The following is a 20,434-nucleotide window of genomic DNA, read 5'->3' on the forward strand; positions in this document are numbered from 1 at the left end:
TCAGATGTCAAAGCGATAAACAACTACCTGACATTCAGAAGACATCTTAAGGCAGCCCTGTTCAGGGAAGTTTTTAATGTATGATATTTTAGTGTTTTTTGGTTTCTATGGAAGCCGCCCAGAGTGGCTGGGGAAACCCAGCCAGATGGGCGGGGTACAAATAATAAATTCTTCTTCTTCTTCTTCTTCTTCTTCTTCTTCTTCTTCTTCTTCTTATTACTGAAGTATCATCTCTTTTGAGCGTAAATATAATAAATACCAGTTGAGGCCATGTTTATTCTGAGGTGCAGAAAGAGCAGCTACTAGTAGATGTTTAAAATGCACTTCTTATAACCCATAAAGCAGAGCTTCTTTGATATGTGTAATGCATGTTGGAAGATAATATACCAGTTTCAGAACAGCTTCGGGACAACTTATCTCCCAGAGTGTTGTTGGAAATTGCATTTTGCTATGACTCTGTATATGCATTCCTGAAACCTGTACATAGCAAAAGCTGAAGCTCTGAAGCTTGAAGTTACGCATGCAACCTATAGTTCAAGGTTCAGTACTGTATTGTCAACAGCCTAGTATTCAGAGAAAGTATAATCCTTATAATTTGGCTACTGAAGCAGGGTTTGGCACTTAAAGGCTGCAATCCTATACCTGGGAGGAGGTCCAATTGAACTCAATGGGGCTTACTTCTGAATAGACATAAATCGGATTACACTGACAAAATGACTTTTGGCAAAGTGATTCTGCACATGGGTTTGTGGAAAAAGTTATAGAACCAAATCAGTTGCACTTTTTTCTGGGGAGGAATCAGTGAACGGAATATCTGATTTCTCTTTGGTCCTGCTTAATTCCTGGAAAATGTATATGGTTATTAAACCTGATCTGGCAGAGTTCTTCAACATGTATGGAATAACAGAGTAACTTTAAAAATAATAATCCCACAAATGCCAAATATTATGTTGAAAGATGACAGGTACTGAAAAGGTCCCTTCAGCAATGAATATTTCTATTTTAACATTTAGAGAGAAGAGAAAGAAACATAATTCCTGAAATTATGGCCAAAATAAAAATGTAATATAGTATTCCTGTTCTCCTCTCTTAGTAAACCATCTACTCATAAATAAGTCCCAATATTAGCAGCTGGAAACATTAATTATTTTTTCTTCTTGCTGTAAATCAGTAACACTGAAGAACAGTAATGACTGATCAAAATTAGATAGATGCCTAGTGTCATAAAGTTTAGGCAACAACTGAGGATGTTTTTAAGCAGACTTTCCCTGAGGTATGACCCAGTCATTTATGGAATATCAACTGTACATCTGTTGAAATGGCTTTATTGGTTTTGGTCTTTGTAGGAATGGTTCTATTGTTTTTTAGAACTGTACTTTTTCTACTGTCCATTATACAACCAGCTACACATGCTATCCCCTTTTATTGAGTAGTCTAACATCATGGCACAATGAAAATATCAGAGTATCTGTCTGACATTAACCCAGAAGTAACTACAAGGATGGCTGAGTTTTTGTCAATAGGCTCTCTTAGAATGGTGGCTGGCACAATTTAGTGGGAAGAAATCCCAATGAAAATCCTTGTCATTATATATTTTACATGGCTGTTTATTTATATATGTTTTAAATTTTTATATATGGATGTTTTATGATGGCCTATACTTGTAATGTCAAATAAAGGTTTGGCGAAGTAAGTAAGTAAGTAAGTAAGCCCTTTAGAGCTCAGGATTGATTCTGCAAACTCAAAAAGGTTAAAGTTAGCTGAGGACACAAGACACCATATGATTCAGTTCTCCTGCAATTTCCCAGACTGCCTGCATAAGTGTCCCCTCTTTTGTGAAACGAATGGGCAAGGCTCCAGACAGTCTCTGTAGCAACGAATATAAAATTTTAATTGTGAAAGACTGAAGTTGTAATCCTAAATACACCTTCTAACAAATGCCAGTAATGTCCCCCGTGCCCCTAGTTGGATTAAGTAACACAAAAAAATTGCAAGCATACATGAGTACTGCCGTATGACTTTCTAATAATAAACATTTTACAACATCTTCCTGACATTGGATTTATTCTAAGACAGGAATAATGGGCTAGAATTAAATTTTACAGCTATGACATCAGAAAAAACTATGGTATAAAAGTAACATTATTATTTTTATTGTCTATATTAAACAAGGTGACAGGTGACAATATTAATAGATGTGTAATTTTGTGCTGAGTAAAATAAGTTTACAATGAATTTATGGGCACCATTTTATCATATAAACCTTTATTAATAATAGCTAAACATCTGTCCCGTGCTACAGCTTCTGTGACAGAAATAGGTTTGTGTCCTCTTAGCACGAAGGAAAGATTCACTGCAAGTCTTATTCTCAAGGGAAATGGCTTTGCATCAATAAAAAATGCATGATGTTTTCTTGTTACACTGGTTTTGAATGGATATACATTTGGAGAATGTCCTTTCCTCACCAAAGCATTTTAGTTTGTGAATATAATATAGACTCTGATTTTCTGTTACATTTGATTTCTAAAGCCAATTACCACAAACAACTAATCAAATTGACAAATGATATGGTAGATTAAATTTTTGATTAGCGCTTATTCAGCACTAATGAGCATCTAGTGTAATTACCAGGGGGCTGTTAGCCATTCAAGCCTCTGGATAATAAGCACCAGGCTTATTTCTGTATGGCATTTGGCTTTACTACAGCCTTCAGCGTAATTCTAATCGGTAAAGAAATACACAAGCCCAAGGGCTATGCAGTGCAGAGATAATACAGAGACTGTGCACTTTTACTTCTTGTCTAACTATTCATCTCTGTATCTGTATGTATATGCTCTTTTCTAGGATTACCTGTCATATTTAGAAAGGTGCCCAAAGAAAATTATTGTCATTCTTAGAAGAATGATGCAAGTTTTTTTTGGGGGGGGGGCATTTTTCCTTACATTCCTATTTAAAAAAACCAACAATGATCCACTCATTTGCTAATGCTCCCATTCTTACACTTTTACACTTGTGCACATATAGCTCCACAGAGAATAATCTTTAGCATTATGTTTAAGCTTTTTCAAAAAAAAAAAAAAAATCACCAATTACACCAATATGGTTGGACTACATGACCCTTGGAATCCCTTCCAACTCTACAATTCTATGATTCTACAAGCATTTTATTTTGCAGCAAGAGATATATAGTATTTTAATAGCCAGCACCCTTTATCTTTTTAAGTCTAGCTATTTGCCTGTTTTTTGACCTGTAATTAATGAAGAATATATATGTGGTAAGTGTGTGTGTGTGTGTGTGTGTGAGAGAGAGAGAGAGAGAGAGAGAGAGAGAGAGAGAGTGAAACACACAGAAAGCGAGAGATGGATGTAGTTCTGGAACCATGACACAGACCTTTGGGGCTGAATGATTAGTTACAGCAACAATGGTAGTACTAACAAGTGTTACATTTCCCTCTGTCTCCTTCAATTAGATCACTGCTATACCTCAGTGTCATTTCTGGAAGAGGTGTGTGTAAGTCCACAGAACACTATGTAATTGACTCCAACAGTATTATCTGTGTATCTGGGTGCAAAAGAAGCGTTCCACAACTCGCAGGAACTAACTTTCATGCCTCTTGTCATTTACTACAAAATATTAATTCAGTTTAATACAGTGGAACAAGAATTCTATGCAATGCAATGCTGTATTGATAGTAAAACACTTCTACTTGATATATGTTCACAGATACCCCAGATAACAATGCTGACCTATCTAAAAGGAATATGCAAACCTGACAAACAGCCAGCAGAGACTCTTTATTCGGTACACACAGCACACTGAACCAATGTCTTGTGACTAAAGCACCACAGTAAAAATAAATGTACATTGATTTTACTGTGGTTTCTTCCCTTAGGACAGCTGTAGGGATCTAGATGGTGATGAACTACAACTCCCATCAACCCCTGCTCCTTAGCCCCACACTGAAGGCTGGAGCGCTATATGGATGAAGTATATAGGCATGTTGGTTTATCAATGTGACTGGCTGCTAGGCACCAGCTGCTCATTTTTAAAACGGCACTTCTTTGGAGATGTGGTGAAGTTTTTTGGCAGAGGAATAATCTGGGCTGGGATATTGGTCAGCATATGTGATTGGGGCTTATAGGTCACCCCTCATTAACAGTTCAATGCAAAAGCTCTGGTCTAAGCTAGTATGACTGAGAAAAATGAGGGCTGGAAAGGAAATTAACATTTTGAGGACAGTTAATTGAATGGTAAATTGTCTTTTACGAGCCCTAGGTAAGGAATGAAGTCGTGCTGGGGAATTTATTGTGTAAAGAAATAAATAAAAATATTTACAGTACATATGGGTCAAAAATGCAGGATCTGGCTGTCAGAATATAAGATGCCTGCTAGGTCAGACCAAGGTCCATCTAATATAGCAGTCTGTTTTAATAGCCAGATGCTCCTGGAAGCTCACCAGCCAGGCATGAGGGTGATGGCATTCCCCTATCGTTTGTCTCTAGCATCTGGTATATCAGTGGTGTCCCTAAACATTTAGCTATTACAGCTAATAGCCCTTGATAGACCTATCTTCCATAATTTGTCTAATCCACTTAAAACATCTATCCAAGCAAGCAGCCACCACCACACCTTGAAGTAGGGAATTGAGTAAATTATTAACTGTGTGAAGAAACAACTTTGCTTTATGAGGCTGTGTAAATATTTTTTTTGTTTATGTCTGCACTCCAGAAACATTAATAGGGAGTAAATGTCCCACCTTTCTGTTTATCATGCCTAATGCAGCTGATGTTGCCACAGGGCTGGCACTGGGACTCAGGCACAAGTATACTAATGCATATTTAAACTGAAACTTGAAGCCTCTTGAATCAGGCCAAAAAAGTATACATAAAACACATAGCACCCATAGCAACAAACTTTCATCTTTTGGGTAAGTTAGAAACTTGGGTGCTCTCTGTGAACTTTTGGCAAGCAAGCTTGTGTAGTAGCAATTCTACAATTAATGTGTTTTAGTACAAAAAAATTTTTTGGGGGGGGCATACTGTACATCTCCTATACACCACTCACTTGGGCTGCTTTTGTGGATTTTTAGTAACTTTTGACTACATATCCTGGCCTTGCCTTTGACATAAACTGGCTCTTCTGAATACAGATCATAGGTTAATCAGAAGAACCCAAGGGTTTTGTGAGTTATCTGAGATGGTAACCTTTTAGACCCAGTCACGTAAATAAGGAAATTTGCCAGGTGTACTTATTAGCACATTTGTTATTTATTCTGTCCTCTTGTGACATAGTTCCCTTTTCACCTAGTCTGAAATTCTACCCCACCCTGCCATCTTATTTAGGAGACAAGAGTGTATCAGTGCTTTTTATGCAGATGATGCAATTCTTTTGTCATACACGCAGATGGGGATGTGTAGGTTCATATTGTACAATGGAACTCTTTTAAGTTATAATGATGCTAAAATGAAAATCTTAACTTTTGAGGTAGAGGAAGAAGATACACCAATGACTATGATGGGGTCTGGGCAGAGATTTCCAGACAATTACAAGATATTGATAGGCAAACCACGATGATTCTAGTTATGGTGTGCTGATCCAATATGAAGTACAAAGGTTTTTATATTCTTTCTGGAAAGGTGCCCCCTTTATTTGTCTCTCATCCATTTATGTGAGCTGAGATGGCTTTTGACAAAATGCAGGTTAATTTTTCAGCAGCTGATGGAGATGAAGGCGCCTTACTTTTATTTATTAGTTGCTACTTTGTTAATAGTATTTTAGAGATTATAATTTCTTTACTGATTATTTGTTAATTATATCATATGATTTATGCTGTACCTGTGTTCTATTATGTTCTTGATATTTCTTGTTTGTAAGCCACTTTGGGATTCATTTGAATGGAAAGTGGCAGAGAAATATAATCAATCAATCAATCATTATAGGACTTAGAACAAGGTAGGCAGATTTTGCCTAGCTGGCTGCCTTAAGAAGGACGACCATGGTATGCTTCTTAACAGAGGATCACCTATATTCAGATCTGAGCATTCATTATTTGCAGCCCCTAACAGCAGGCTGTAGTAATGACTCCCCTTTAAGTAAAACTCTGTTTCTATTGGTGAATACAGATTATTACAAGTCACATAGAACCACCAAATTTGTTTAAAAGGCTATGGACAAGCTATCAATTTCATCTGAAGATCACATTACTTACAATAAATCTATTGTTTCGTTTTTGAGAGGGAATGTTTACAGGTTGTGTAGGAGATTGGAGTCTCATCAGTCGCAGCCAACAATTTCAAACAGGACATTCGCTGTATAAATTTAATTCAAGCACAGCAATGATTACAATATTTCAAAAATTTCACGATCAACACTTTCCAAGCATCTTTCTTGCTTACAAGGATCAACTAGATTGCTAACATTAACTGTACACAGTAGCCTCCTTCCTATAGACATAGCAACTCCTGAATTGGGATTTTTATCTAGACCATGGCATGTGGTGGAACGGTTAAATATTTTTCCAACACCCCCGTGGTCTGAGCTAAATAAACTACCAAAACATTTCCTATTTTGAAATAAGTTCCTATTTAAAAGAAGAAACGGCAAACCACATATTGAACTTAACTTGCACTTCAGCCCTACTTGAACGCTATGCTAATGAGATTAGGGGCTTGACAAAAAATCTCTTCCCCAGTGAGTTCTTTAGATCATTAAGAGCAAAAGGAATGTAAACATGTTTGATTCTTTTAGTTAACATTTTCAAAGCTGACATTTTCTTACTCTGCACCAAAATTGCTATTGCTTCTTGTTGCTCTTAGAACTTTGATCCTTCAAGCGCAATGGAAACTCCATTAAGAGCATCCCAGATATAGTTCCCATCCAATTTCATTGCCTTCATTTTTCCAGGGAAAATAAGAGAGTAGGGTGGAAGGGTGAAGCCTTTTCATCAACTCTGCTTTCATGAAATGACTCATACAAGCAGATTTAAAGATAAAGAAGAGCATATTGGAAATAAGGAAAGTCTTTTGAAGTTTCTGATGGTTTCCTGTTTGCTTTGTGCATGTGTGAGAAACACATAAACTCTTACATGAATCAATTTAGCAATATTAGTCCACAACCTATGTGCAGGGCACAATAGTACAATTCTATTTAGCCAAGTGGCCTGTGGAATACTCAATGGATCACTATCAGTAAGGCGGCATTGAAAATGTCTTCATTGAGAACAGAGAATGAGATTAATTTAATCACACTCATTCTTCAAACCTCAGTTCTAGTTCAAGACCAGGAGAAAGTAAGTACACATCAATATCACAGAGCAGTCCCATCTCCAGAAGAAAAGACTGGAGGACACTTATCACTACAGTGGCTGTTTTATGTTAATAAATTCCTTTAATCATTCTTTCTAATGCATGACTGAAAAAAATTCTGTTATTTTTATCCTAAACTATTATATGTTGATTCCAAAACAAGATGTTATATATGCCTGGGTTTCATTAGGTAATACAGCAACCACTTACCACTGTGTCTACACCAGAGCTTTCCAAACTTTTCATGTTGGTGACAGATTTTTTATACATGCATCATTTTGCAACACAGTAATTCAGTTTTACTAGCAAACCGGAGGTTAAACTAACCCCTTTCCAGCCCTGGGAGGAGTGCGGGAAGCATTCATGTGACACACCTACACACCGCAGCTGGCACACTAATGTGTCGCAACACACAGTTTGGAAAGCTCTGGTCTACACAATCACTTGGAAGACTGGTAGTCTGTAATAATTACAGTGTAATGTGCTGCCAAATAAAAAGGAGAAATGTTACCATATCTCTGTACTCCACCAGAAAGCTGAGGAAAAGGGATAGTGGTAAAATTCTCTTCACCATGTGGCATGATGTTTAGCGATGACAAGCTCACAAAGTGGCTCACCACCTGTGCATCACTTTGAGTTACCCAGTTAATAAATATTTATCTCTATTCACCCATGGTTTCCCAAGAACTCTGTGTATCATAATGAATGTATAGTTGTTTAAGGCTCCAGGATTATTGATCAGTTTTACTTATTTGAACATTACAATGCTACTCATTTTGTATCAGTTATGCCCAGTAGTTTGTAACAGCAAACACAATATAGATCAATAAAAAACCAAATACATATATTAAATACATATATTAGGATAAAAGATGGCAGCCCAGACTAATCCAAGAGTGGGAGGAAACCTATAATCAAAATGGAATCATATTGACAAAATGCAGTCAAATAACAAGTAGGTTTGAACAGATACAGAAACGGCAAGAACAGCAATTTTGGTGCATATTATTAGAAAGTACAAAAAAGCCTACATTGTAAAATAGTGACTGAACGGTTTTTGGAACTGTGTAAGATTTATAAAGTACTTAAATTACCAATCTTGGCAGCTTCCAATAAAATTGCTCCAATTTAGTAAAAATTATTTTGTGCCTTATTAATAATAATAAATTAATTAGTAGTTATCCTAATATTATTCCATTATCTCAGCATACTTAAAGCAGTTTAATGTGAAATGCTGTGAGATGTAGAGTTCACATGAATTTAAGTCTATAGTTCTGTTTTGCTTTGTTTTCTGAAAAAGAAACATGTACCCCTTCCTGGGGAAAAAGAAACAATTATATTATATTCCCACAACTTCTCCGCTATGTAACAAAACCAAGCTGACATTACAGTTACCATTTTTCACAGATTACTCTACATGAGCGTAACATGATTAGATCCCATCTTCTGTATTTGGGAAAATCTGATTTCTGATTCAAGTACAGTACTGGAAATGCATGCCCAGTGCTTCATTTCTTCTTTGTTATGAAAAAAGAAAGGCTGAAGGTAAATTCTAAGCGCCAAGAATCACCAAAATGCTTGTGTGTTATTTTTTTTAGATTAAGCTTTTGTCATCCAAGAAGTGCAAAATTCTAGCTCCTGCAAATATTCTATGCATCACTCTCTCTAGCAAATGTGAGAAAGCCACTATGACAATAGCTTTTTTCGATTAATTAATGCTTTCTCCATAAAGCGCTTACATTTCACTGTCTGAAATGTATTTAAGGATTATGGAAAAAATTCTTAAATTTTAGCCAAATTAGCATGGCATGGGATAGAATCCAATGCTGATCCAGTTGTAGCATTTGCTACTGTAAAAAAAAATTTCCCCTCAGCTGCACCTCTGCGCTACCTTCTATGCTGTTCAGAAGGGTTCCCTCAACCCTCTGGAAGAAGTTTTCAGAGATCACAGGGGAAGCTGCAGTAGAAGGAAGAATAAGTGAAAATCACTTTTTCTTTTTTTTTATGTTAGTGAACATCTCTGCTGCATCAAAATACATTCCATGTGCAGAGTGGCAGCAATTGATTTCATCCTTACTCTTTGTTCTGACTGCTGCAAAATGCAGGATGAACCTTGAGAATTTTCAATCCCTTTAAAAAATTATATAAAACTGATGGCGCTTATGTATGGTAGGGAAAAAATGCTGTGGCAAGTACTCCAAGGTCAAGGTATTAAAACAAAATAAATGCTGGAGTATTCAAGAAGAAAGCAAACTCTATCCCAGAAGAAAACTAAGAAAATAGACTTACCTCTTGCTTTCCTGAAAATTAGGGATAATGATGATAGATGTATGTTTGAAATGTATACTTAAAACTTATTGTGCCAGGATACCAAGTGTAGAGAATATCTTAGCAGTTTATATTCAGAGTAAGTTAATATATATTTTTAAAATTTCAAAACACACAGGCAAAGAATCATTCATAGCTATTAAGCGTATCCAATTTACCTCTAGAAAATTATCAGGCCAATCCTGGAGAATAGCTGCATAAAGAAACCGGTTGCCTTCTTATGTGCAGTGAAAGACAGTAAGAGTGGTTTTAAGACTTGTTCAGAACAGTTATGACCATATCAGTGAAAGTATTCATCTTCTTCCAGAATTGGCACTGATCCAGCTGCTGCCCTTCAGCCAAATGTCGCATTGCGGCACAAAGCATACTCCTAATGTTGTGTCTATTCTCTCCATTTGACCGCTAGGGGTGTTTAAGGGCAAACAATGAAGTTTTAAAAGCCCCACTAAAAGCTCTGCTAACAGAATATGAGGACAAGGCAGAGCAAATCTACCCTCTTCAACAGTTTGCTCCTACTTGTAATGACTACGATTCTAGCTCCAGCCCAGAGCATTGTTCAAATTTAACTCTGTCAAGGAGAAGCAATTGGAAATATGCTATTTTGACTCAACCAAGTATGTTACACATGCAGTTTTCTCTCCACGCCAGTACTTTATGTAGTTAAATAATTTGTTAAATTATTAATCCAACAAGGAAGAAAAAGCCAACATAAATCAAATCTCAACGTTTGCAAAATACACTATAACACTGGTGGAAAGAAGGATAGCGTGTCTCAATGGAGACTCACACATTCAGTCTCTGGGGAAAATATTAAGATCAATAGCATGGCTTTAAGTGCATTGAGTCTTGGAAGGCACGCATATGACACATGTTAACAGCTATCTAATGGTAGTAACAACACTCAAAGTATCATCACAGAGTTTGTCTTTATCCACAAAACTCTGATATTATATTACTGCCTTAAAATGGTTCAATTTCAAAAGTTGAAAAATTTATTGGTCGCTATTACTTTCATAAGTTTATTGCAAAAATGAAGAAATCAGGTACAGTTAAGGTGACTGAACATGGAGCCAAACTGAGTCAACCTATCAAAAGCAGATCACTTTATTCTCCTTCTCTTTCTCACACATTCACATATACATAAACGAATAATCTGCATTAAAATCTGCACAAAAGACTGCCAGATTCACAAACAGATGAAATATCTATATTAAAGTTTTGGTGTTGTTGTTTTTTTAAAATGCAGTTAATTAGAAGCACCCATTTACCCTGCAAGAGAGGCTTCCTTAAGCCTTTCTCCAATAATACTGGTTCTACATATTTAAATATAACCAAAATGTTGAAAAACTTAAATATAGATGCTTAATACTTACTGTGACTATAGATGCTTAATACTCACTTGTGTATACCCACAAACAAAAGTTACAAAAGAGTATTAAATTAATAAATTGTTCCCTATTTCTTAATAAGAAGTAGACACTAACTAAATATTATTTGTCTTAAATTTGATAAGAAATATTTATTTTATTTTAATATAAGCACTCACAGATAATAGAATACCAGTCCATTAAAAGAAGTCTGTCCCACAAGTTCAAGTCTAAAACTGTTGAGATAAGCGTCTCACCTGCGTTTCAAATGCAATTGCAGAAGCAGTGGTAAGAGATGGCTGTAAGATAACACAACCCACCTGAGTTACACCCAGAAGCAAATAGGCAGACTCTGCAGTTGGGGAAGAGATAAAATAAGCTCCCTTCTACTAACCCCGCCCAGCAGGCAGGCAACCTCATCTTGTTTTGGGAGAATCTGAGTGGTCTTCAAAGATGGTGTCATAGGGACCGCATTGCGGCAGTTCATGGACTACTGCATGGCCAAATGCAAATCTGAAACTGATTAGCCCAAGTATTTCACCAAAAAAATATGAGAGGTCTGGTGGATGACACCATGCAGGGCCTAGAAAACTAGAATGCAGAAATACTCATAACTAAGAACTCCAAGTCACACTGAGATAATCTCCATTAAAGCACAGTTCTTCAGTGATGGCCTCATCTTTGTCTTAATTAAATTGGGTCTAAGTTACAGACTACCTTAATTTTGATCCCAATTTTTCATTTTTAAATAAAGCAAATGGACCAAACTATTTAGGCTTCATTAATCTATCTCACACACATATGACAAATAAAATTGTGCACCAAAATACGATTTTTTCCCGTTGTCCCAAAAAGTAAATTTGTTAGATTCCAGCATAATCAGTATCCAGAAGTAGCTGAATAAGCAGGTGAGTGGAATGGAAATTAGGTCCTACTATAGCCATAGTTCAGTCTCATTGATGGTTGATGTAAATGATATAGTTTTGATTCGGGAAGAATAGAATTATTTCAAAGTACTGAATTTTAATTTTCTGCTTTAATCTACACTATTGCTTTTCTTACAACAGGTACATCAAAGTACAATATATGGCTATACAACTATTTGCAGAAAAATCTGCAGGTAGGAATGCTAGGTGGCTTTAAGTAGCTCTTTCAACTCTTATCACCCACAAACACTGTCCCATAGCAAAAAATGTCTTGTCTCTGATGAAAACAGGTATGGCATGAACCAAAACCACACTGCTGAATTCCTTTTCAGAAGCTGCCTCCACAGGACTTCAAGTACAGTGGTACCTTGGTTTGCAACTGCTATGGATTACAACCGTTTTGGATTACAACTCGTCAAACGCAGAAGTGTGTGTCCCTTTTTTTGGATTACAACGCATTTTGGGGGGATGACAACCCATTTTGCGGGGGAAGGCCCCATTGGTGAAAGCGCGCCTTGGGTTACAACCTGTTTTGGTTTACAACTGGACCTCCGGAACGGATTATGGTTCACTGTACTATTCTTCAATCATCTCACCTCTATAGTTCAAACTGTGGGCAGTTAATCTTATACAAAATAATTCCAAAGAGAAAGCTATGGTCAAATACCATGTGAAGTTTCCCTTTAAACAACTCTACCAATCTCTGTTTGTGGACAAGAGAGATTAATGAAGAAAAAGTATGAGGAGACAACTTCTAACAACAACAAAATAGTACATGCCTGCAGAACAAATACGTGGGTGTGTCTGTTTGCACTATTGTCTAAATGTTCATCAGCTATATTGTTTTAACTCCATCAGTTGTGAGCATACAACAATTTAAAACAGCTCTAGAATGCTCTCAAATGAGCACAATATAACAGAAGTGTTCTATGAACTTAATTAATTTAAGATTCTCAGACAACGGACAAGATACAGAGCAATATTTTCATCATGAACCTTTTTGTGTAAGATGCCTACATTCCAAAATATTTCAAAATTATGTCCTTTCCCACTTTTATTTGATTTCAGGACATTTCAGACTGAGAGAGAGAAAATTGCTATGTTCCATTTTCTAACACGGTAGATGTCTTGTTTCTAAAGCACTAAAATATCTTGCTTTCTGCCTGTGAAGGATCTTTAGAAACATTTCTAAAACTATCATCCCTGAACAAAATGCATGTGCATTTATTTGCTCAACAGTGCTGAAACTGCATCTACTAGCATGTCAATTGTTTTTCATTCCAGTTTTCACCGACACCACGAGAGCTCCTTGGCGGGTCAGAACTTAATATCATATCCAAAGATCACAGTATTTCAAGTCACTGTCATAACAATCTATAAATCACAAAACCACTGATTCCCAATATAGTATGGGCACCAGTATAGTATGGGCATACTTTATGATGTTAATTTAAGGAACGGAGGAGAATGTCCTTACAGCTCAACAATTCAGCTACCTCACAAAACAAAGTTTTTCCTAATAAGTTTGGGTACTTTACCAACACCTAACAATTTTTAAGCTTTCCTTTTATATTGTTGTAAACCACCTATAGGGTTTACGGGGGAAGGGGGGTTCCCAGTCAAGTGGTATGTATATCAATTTTGTTAACTGACTAAATAAATAACATAGGTAAAGGTAAAGGACCCCTGGACTGTTAAGTCCAGTCAAAGGCGACTATGGGGTTGCGGCGCTCATCTCACTTTCAGGCTGAGGGAGCCAGTGTTTGTCCACAGACAGCTTTCCGGGTCATGTGGCCAGCATGACTAAATTGCTTCTGATGCAACGGAACACCGTGACAAAAACCAGAGCGCACGGAAACACAGTTTACCTTCCTGCCACAGCAGTAGCTATTTATCTACTTGCACTGGCGTGCTTTCAAACTGCTAAGTCCGCAGAAGCTGGGACAGAGCAACAGGAGCTCACTTCATTGCAGAGATTCGAACCGCCAACCTTCCGATCGGCAAGCCCAAGAGGCTCAGTGGTTTAGACCACAGCGCCACCTGTGTCCCCTACAAATAAATAACATAGTGCCCTAGCCACTCTGGGAGACTTCCAACAAAATAAAAAACCATAGTAAAACATTAAACATTAAAAACTTCCCTATACAGAAAGTGGCAGGGGATAGCAAAAATAACAGCATGAAACATGCCATTAAAAGCAATTTGGGAATGAAAGTGTGTGTACGTATGCTTTGCATTTAAAAAAGAAACAACAGATAAAATTATCTGTAGCACAAAAAGTGGAATTCCACATGGAAGGGTCAGCACAATTTCCGGTAATAGCATACACTAGCCTTCTTCAACCTGGTGCCCTTCATATGTTGAACTGCAACTCACATCATCCCTGAACATTGGCCAGGCTGGCTGGGTTGGATGGGATTTGTAGTCTGGAGGGCACAAGATAGGGGAGGGATAGCATATACCATAGAATGCATATGTGCTACAGAACCTAAATTCTTTCCACCACAGATTGTGTTTTGGGATGAAACTGTTGTTTTATTGAAATGTTCATCAGTATAATTTGGAATGACACTCAGTGTATGACTGCATTATTACAGCACCAACAGAGAACTAATCAAGATACTTACACAGATATCCAAACCCTTCCCTACTACCTTTACAGCCACCAGGGACTTTTCAAAGAAATAAATTTAGTCTATTAAATACAGTCTCTGTTGTCTTGTTCTCTTACTGCTGGTAGATGATATAAAACCTGTCACCTTGATGCCATCTGGCCACTGTTGTTTTTACTCTCATACTTCCAGCATACGTAACAGTCAGGAGATTGTCTCAAGTATCTCCATATGCTCTGTAAGAGAGCTGTATCTTACTAAACACAATTAAAATCCATTTCTTTTTAGCTCCAAGACAGCATTGCTGGTTTCTTGTAGGCAGATACGTGGGAAGAGGTGGACAATCTCCCATAACAGGTTTCTATTCAGTGCACATTAGGGGTTGCTTTTTCCTGAAATGATGTCCTAAAAAGCACAGATCTAAATGACTTCAACATGGCTTCTCATATGTCTAATCTGATTCCAAAAAAGGAAATTGAAACTGCTAGTGCTACATTTTTCTAGCACGTTGCTCCTTTGCTACAATGGGACAGCAACTGATAAGGAAAATCAGTGGATGTTCCAATACTGCTTTCTGCTGGAGTCCATCCAGATTGCTAGTGAGGCGAAGATAGGAGGAACTAGTCATTTCCCTAGAAATCTTTCTGCATGTTGGATCAAAATAATCAGTCAATCAGTGTGTATTTTGATCTTCCAAACATCAAAATAAATGAGGCAAGGAAGGGACAATCTGATTTTTCTCCTATTACATCTGATTTTAAATGAGACAATATCACTTCTCTAACTGACCAAATTACAAAAATAATAGCTGTAACAAATTGTTGGTTTCTCAGTTGTAGGATAAAGAAACAGTACATTACCGCTACTAGTGACATAATTATAATGTAAATTCATTCTGATCTTCCACACTAACTATACCAGATTTAAACAAGGAATTGTTTTATTGGTGGGATCTAAATGGTACCCTTGCACCAAAGGAAGGGCTTTTTGTCCAGTGGATGAATCCGCTAATACGGTGAGACATTTTCCACCAATTTCCTCCTTCCCACCCTGCAGCCCCGAGTATCGCCTCTCCCAAGGCAGCTCCATAGAGTTGGGAGACTATTCAAAACAGTGGAAGATGGGATGAAAAGCTGCAGGGGCAAGGAAAAATTTGTGAAAATTGAATCCACTTCTTCCATTAGCAGAGCATTCACTGGATCAACCCTCCCCTTTTGTAAATGCAAGGGCACCTATTGCATTCTACTCTATATCTAAACTGAGGATATATATATTTATATATATATATCCTATTGTATGACAGAAGAAGTTAAATTTTCACATTAACTAGAAAATCAGGGTCTTCATTAAATATTCTGCTTATATGGTGCTTATATAGTTAGAAAAGCAACTTGCACAATTCAAATTAATCCCAATTGCCTAAACTGATTATACTTGGTGGCATAACAGAACAACAAATCATATCCTCTTGCCATTTATAGATTTTCATTAAGCAGTGACATCTCAATTACTTAGAATTATGTCATGATTTTAAACATTGCATCTAATTAGGTATAAATAAATATATATCTCAACAAACTGGCAAGTTGATAAATAAATCAATTTAAATTCATGTTCTCTAAAGAGTCTTTTTAGGAATGAGATTTAAAGACAAAAACCTGACCACTGCATTTACCATATATTTTTTGTCACATGTCTGAGGTTCGCTTTATAGATAAAAGGTAATTTGACAGATTGGTGTGTGTTACAAAGTACTGTTTTCTAGTCAGCACTGGCAAAGATCTCAAATAGACAGGTAGCATGTTCTAAGGAGCAACAAGTCGAATTCTGACTCATTTCTTCCCTTCATTTCATTTGAAAGCAGACGCTGGTTCATATACGCTACGCATATCTGAGATACAAACCTCAAATGTAAACGAGGATGTAAAAAGAAAATGTAGGCAGCGTATTTCTACAATGTATATGCTGATTGTAGTGCTTTTAGGGCCAAAATAACAGAACAGCTAAAATACACATACTTTAAGGAATAGGGTAAGACTAATGAACAACTATTTTCTATTAAACAGAAAATATTAGGATAATTGTTGATAAAATGTTATCGCAAATCAAGAATGGTACATGTAACATATGACAAACATGCTATTTCAATAAGAGAAAGATTGAGGAAAAGCTTACTGAGCTATTATGTGTAGTTGAAGTGTCATAATAAATTGAAATCACAAATTCGCTATTTTATTCCAATTGCATTAGCTTACCCTGATTCTACTGAAGACAATGTGTGCAATACCATTAGATTTCAGCCAACAGATCATTTACCAGTGGTTAATTCACCATATTAAGGATTAAGGATCTGGCATTCCAACGAAGTGGAAATATAAAATGTTTTAAACGGGAATACGCAAGAGAAGTGCCGTAAGATGTATACATGCACATATACAGGTATGTGTATGTGCATGTGTATGAACTATGACTGGCATCCCACCTTCCAGTAAAAGCCCTCTGTAAAAATTGCCCTTTGTATAGAAACATAAGTGATTTGACCATGTAGAGATGTGTCTTTCAATCTAAAACTTTTTAATTTATAAACAAAAAGTCTTTTGGTAAAAATTTTTCCCCATCTTTATGACTATCTACAATAATTAGTTTTAATTACTATATTGTTCCTATGATTTCTCTCTGAACAATTATTATGTTGCATAAAATACTGCAATAGAATAAATGCGTTAACTCAATTTAGGCAGCCAACTTATTCCTTGTGGAAATTTCATTCACTTCTTGTAACAGTAGAGTATACTGCAACTGAAGAAAGTCTTATGTATGACTCAATATTGTGTGTTATGGCAAGGAAAGTAAATGGCAACACACCAGCCATTACTAGATATCATAAAATGCTGACGCAACAATTTTGGGCTCAACTTATTTGCCATAATGATGATCAGCAATAACACAAAGTCTGATCCACTGTTTAGCTAGCTACTGCAAAGCCCACTACTGTGGTTAATTTTTTTCCTGGCCCAAGCGTATCTTCTGTTGAGAATAATATGAGAATCTTACATATGTTCTATCACATCGACAAAAATGGATGTTTGCCAACTATGAAGGAATGATGCCAATTATAGGATTACATCTAAATTCTTGGCCAATCAGTTTGCTCTATAATCCTAAATATTGGAAGGGAAACTCTTCCCCTGATTCTATCAGTGCGAATTTGAACACTGTAAATCAAATGGCGTAAAATTATAATCATGAAGATTCCATTGGAAAAAAATTCAAATTGCATAAGAATATCCACGAGACACATTTTTATGCAACCCATTCTAATGCAGATATGTTGTGCTAATCACTCAAACAGTTCAGCACTCTTAAGTTACTCGCACAATATGAATGCACAATTTTCTAGTCATAGGAGCCACAGTAGAAGTTGTTGCATGCCTAGAAAAACACTGTGCGGATAAGCACCAATTCTGTTTATAAAATGCTTTGAGTGTCATTGGGACTTAACTATCTCATAAATATAGGCAATCGTTCAGTACTCCATAAATTAATCACAATTTTGAATGCTACCATTTCGCTTGTTTTTCTAGAAAGTTTAAGATGATTTTAATTCTAACTAACATTTGGTGTCACTTGTAAAAACCATAATTCATGTATTCTTCAACTATTCTAAAAATTCAAAAAGAGCGTTTAAAATCAAACTTACTGGACATTTAGATAACTGAAGATCTTGTGGGAAAGGCAATATATCTTACTATTTAATGTATTTCCGCAGAACCATAGTAACTTTTCTGGTAAACAGTTGGACAAAAATAGAAATATTTTAAAATATATTTTTACTTGGGGGGTGTTAATAAAATAAATACAAAATGCCTTATTTACCGCTCACATTGGCAATCACAACAATACTAGATACAAATATATCTTTAAAAAAAAAATGACACAGGGAGGACTGCCACTGAGCAGGCACTCATCTCTCCAATCACTAATCAGAACTTGAATGAATAAATTCATTCATTAAATAGCAGTGCTCCAATGCCTGAACCACATGTAGAAAACAAGTTTCCAAAACTTATTTCCAAAAGACATTAATGGATTCTAGTTCACAGCAAACGACAGGACTAAGAAATGGGCAGGGCCGCTGGATGTGCAAAAAGGGCGTTGTCTCACAATGAGCACATCTAGACTTTAGTTAATAGGGTATGCGACCACAATGTAATTAAAAGGGCAACATGTAAAGATACACGCCTGCCCTGCAAATAAACTATGTGGCCTCTAGGTGACCACAACTTATTTTTTTGAGCCTTAATAAGGCCTAATCCCATTTACCATCACAGCCTGCAAGTTTTGAGCGCATTCATTGATACACTAATGATGTGACATATCTTCAGAACCTCCTTGGTTTGAGGTACAAAGTAAAAACTTAAGACAATAACTTTCTCTATGTCATCTGAAAACTTCTATGTAAGTGACTAACATCGAAATCATTTAGTGTAATTTAAAAAAGGAGTAAGCACAAGGAGATAAGATTGTAGCCAACAAAATTTTACTCAGAGTATGCCCACTGAAATTAATGGACCTAAGTTAGGCATGTTTATTAATTTTATTGGGTCTGCTTTTATTATGATTAATGTTGGGTACATTCCATGATGCTTGCATGTGTGGCTGAGATCAGCGTCTCTTTGCAAAGCACAACTATTTTGTGAGAGCACATTATAACCATTACAAAGGAGACTCTTAATTACAGTGTGCAAAAGACTTTGGTAAGGTGGCCCCAATTTGTAAATTTTTGTAATTATTAGAAATACCAGTAATCTGCTTCAGAACAAATAGTTTGAGGAGGTCATATATATTTTAAAACGCATCTTTAAAATTAGAGGTGTTCACATTGCTCATATACTAAATCACAATCCTCACAATGGGATTGTCACAATCCTCACAATGGGATTTCCTCTCAGCCATTGTGTTTTCATGCCAAAGCTCTTTCTGTATGTTTATCAATTATTCTCTCTGACTAGGTCAATTGTAAACTGCTTCCAAATACCACACCACTCAGACCTGTTAGCCACCCTCCTAACCATAAAAATACAGGTTCTAGCTGTTAGTATACAGAAAACAATGTGCTTTAGAACCTATTAAACCCAATCTGCTTGGTACAAAACCCAGTGTGGCTTCTAAGGACCATAGAACCAAAGCCTTCTTTTAGGGTTTAATTAACAGTAACATCAAGTCAGCAAGTGAGAAAATTTCTCTTGGCTGGCTACACACTTTAGTAAAAAGAGAGCGAGAGAAAAAGAAAAGATGCAAACACTGAAATAATGGCACTGCAGCATGCATGCATGCACGCACATATGCACGCACTCTCTCTCTCTCTCTCTTTCTCTCTCTCTCTCTCTCTCTCTCTCTCTCTCACACACACACACACACACACACACACACAAATAAATCAGAAAGTCAACTCACAGAATCTCCAAGTCACGCAGGGCTCGGAATGCTCCATCTTCAATGCAGCTGATCTGATTGTTGTCCAGTTGCCTGCAGGAAGGAAGGAAAAGTATGAAGGCTTGCCTGGTTACCACGCTGCCTTGGAGCACCATGTTCTAAGCTTCCCTGTCACTAAGGTGTCCCTCCACCCCCTTGCAGTCTTTGCTTGTCACCAGGAGGAAGCTTGCCTGTAGTCTGCCACGCTGCTCTGTCTCTTCTCACTGACTGAAAAAGCTGCATACTACAGCACACTGAAGCCTGTCAGGTCTCAGTAAATATTAATTGCGCTCCCCCCTCTAAGGCAGAAGGGAATAATTTCATTACATTAGGGCATCCAATCCATTATGAGCTTTTACCGTCATGTCACTGAAACAATTTCATTAAGCTAAAGGCCTGTAAATCATTGGAGGTCACCATG

General features: G+C 36.8%; 1 protein-coding gene across 2 annotated transcripts in view; it reads right to left on the bottom strand.

Annotated features, from left to right (window-relative positions):
- SLIT3 (slit guidance ligand 3) overlaps nt 1–20,434 on the bottom strand; it is a 415,965-nt gene that overhangs the window by 157,472 nt on the left and 238,059 nt on the right. For both annotated transcript variants that reach the window (XM_080995211.1, XM_080995210.1), the window contains exon 6: nt 19,996–20,067. In XM_080995211.1, the coding sequence (XP_080851337.1) occupies nt 19,996–20,067 (72 nt within the window). The remainder of the gene's footprint in view (nt 1–19,995; nt 20,068–20,434) is intronic.

This window comes from Podarcis pityusensis (assembly GCF_964106645.2).
Source record: "Podarcis pityusensis genome assembly, chromosome: 2".
NCBI classification, from domain to species: domain Eukaryota; kingdom Metazoa; phylum Chordata; class Lepidosauria; order Squamata; family Lacertidae; genus Podarcis; species Podarcis pityusensis.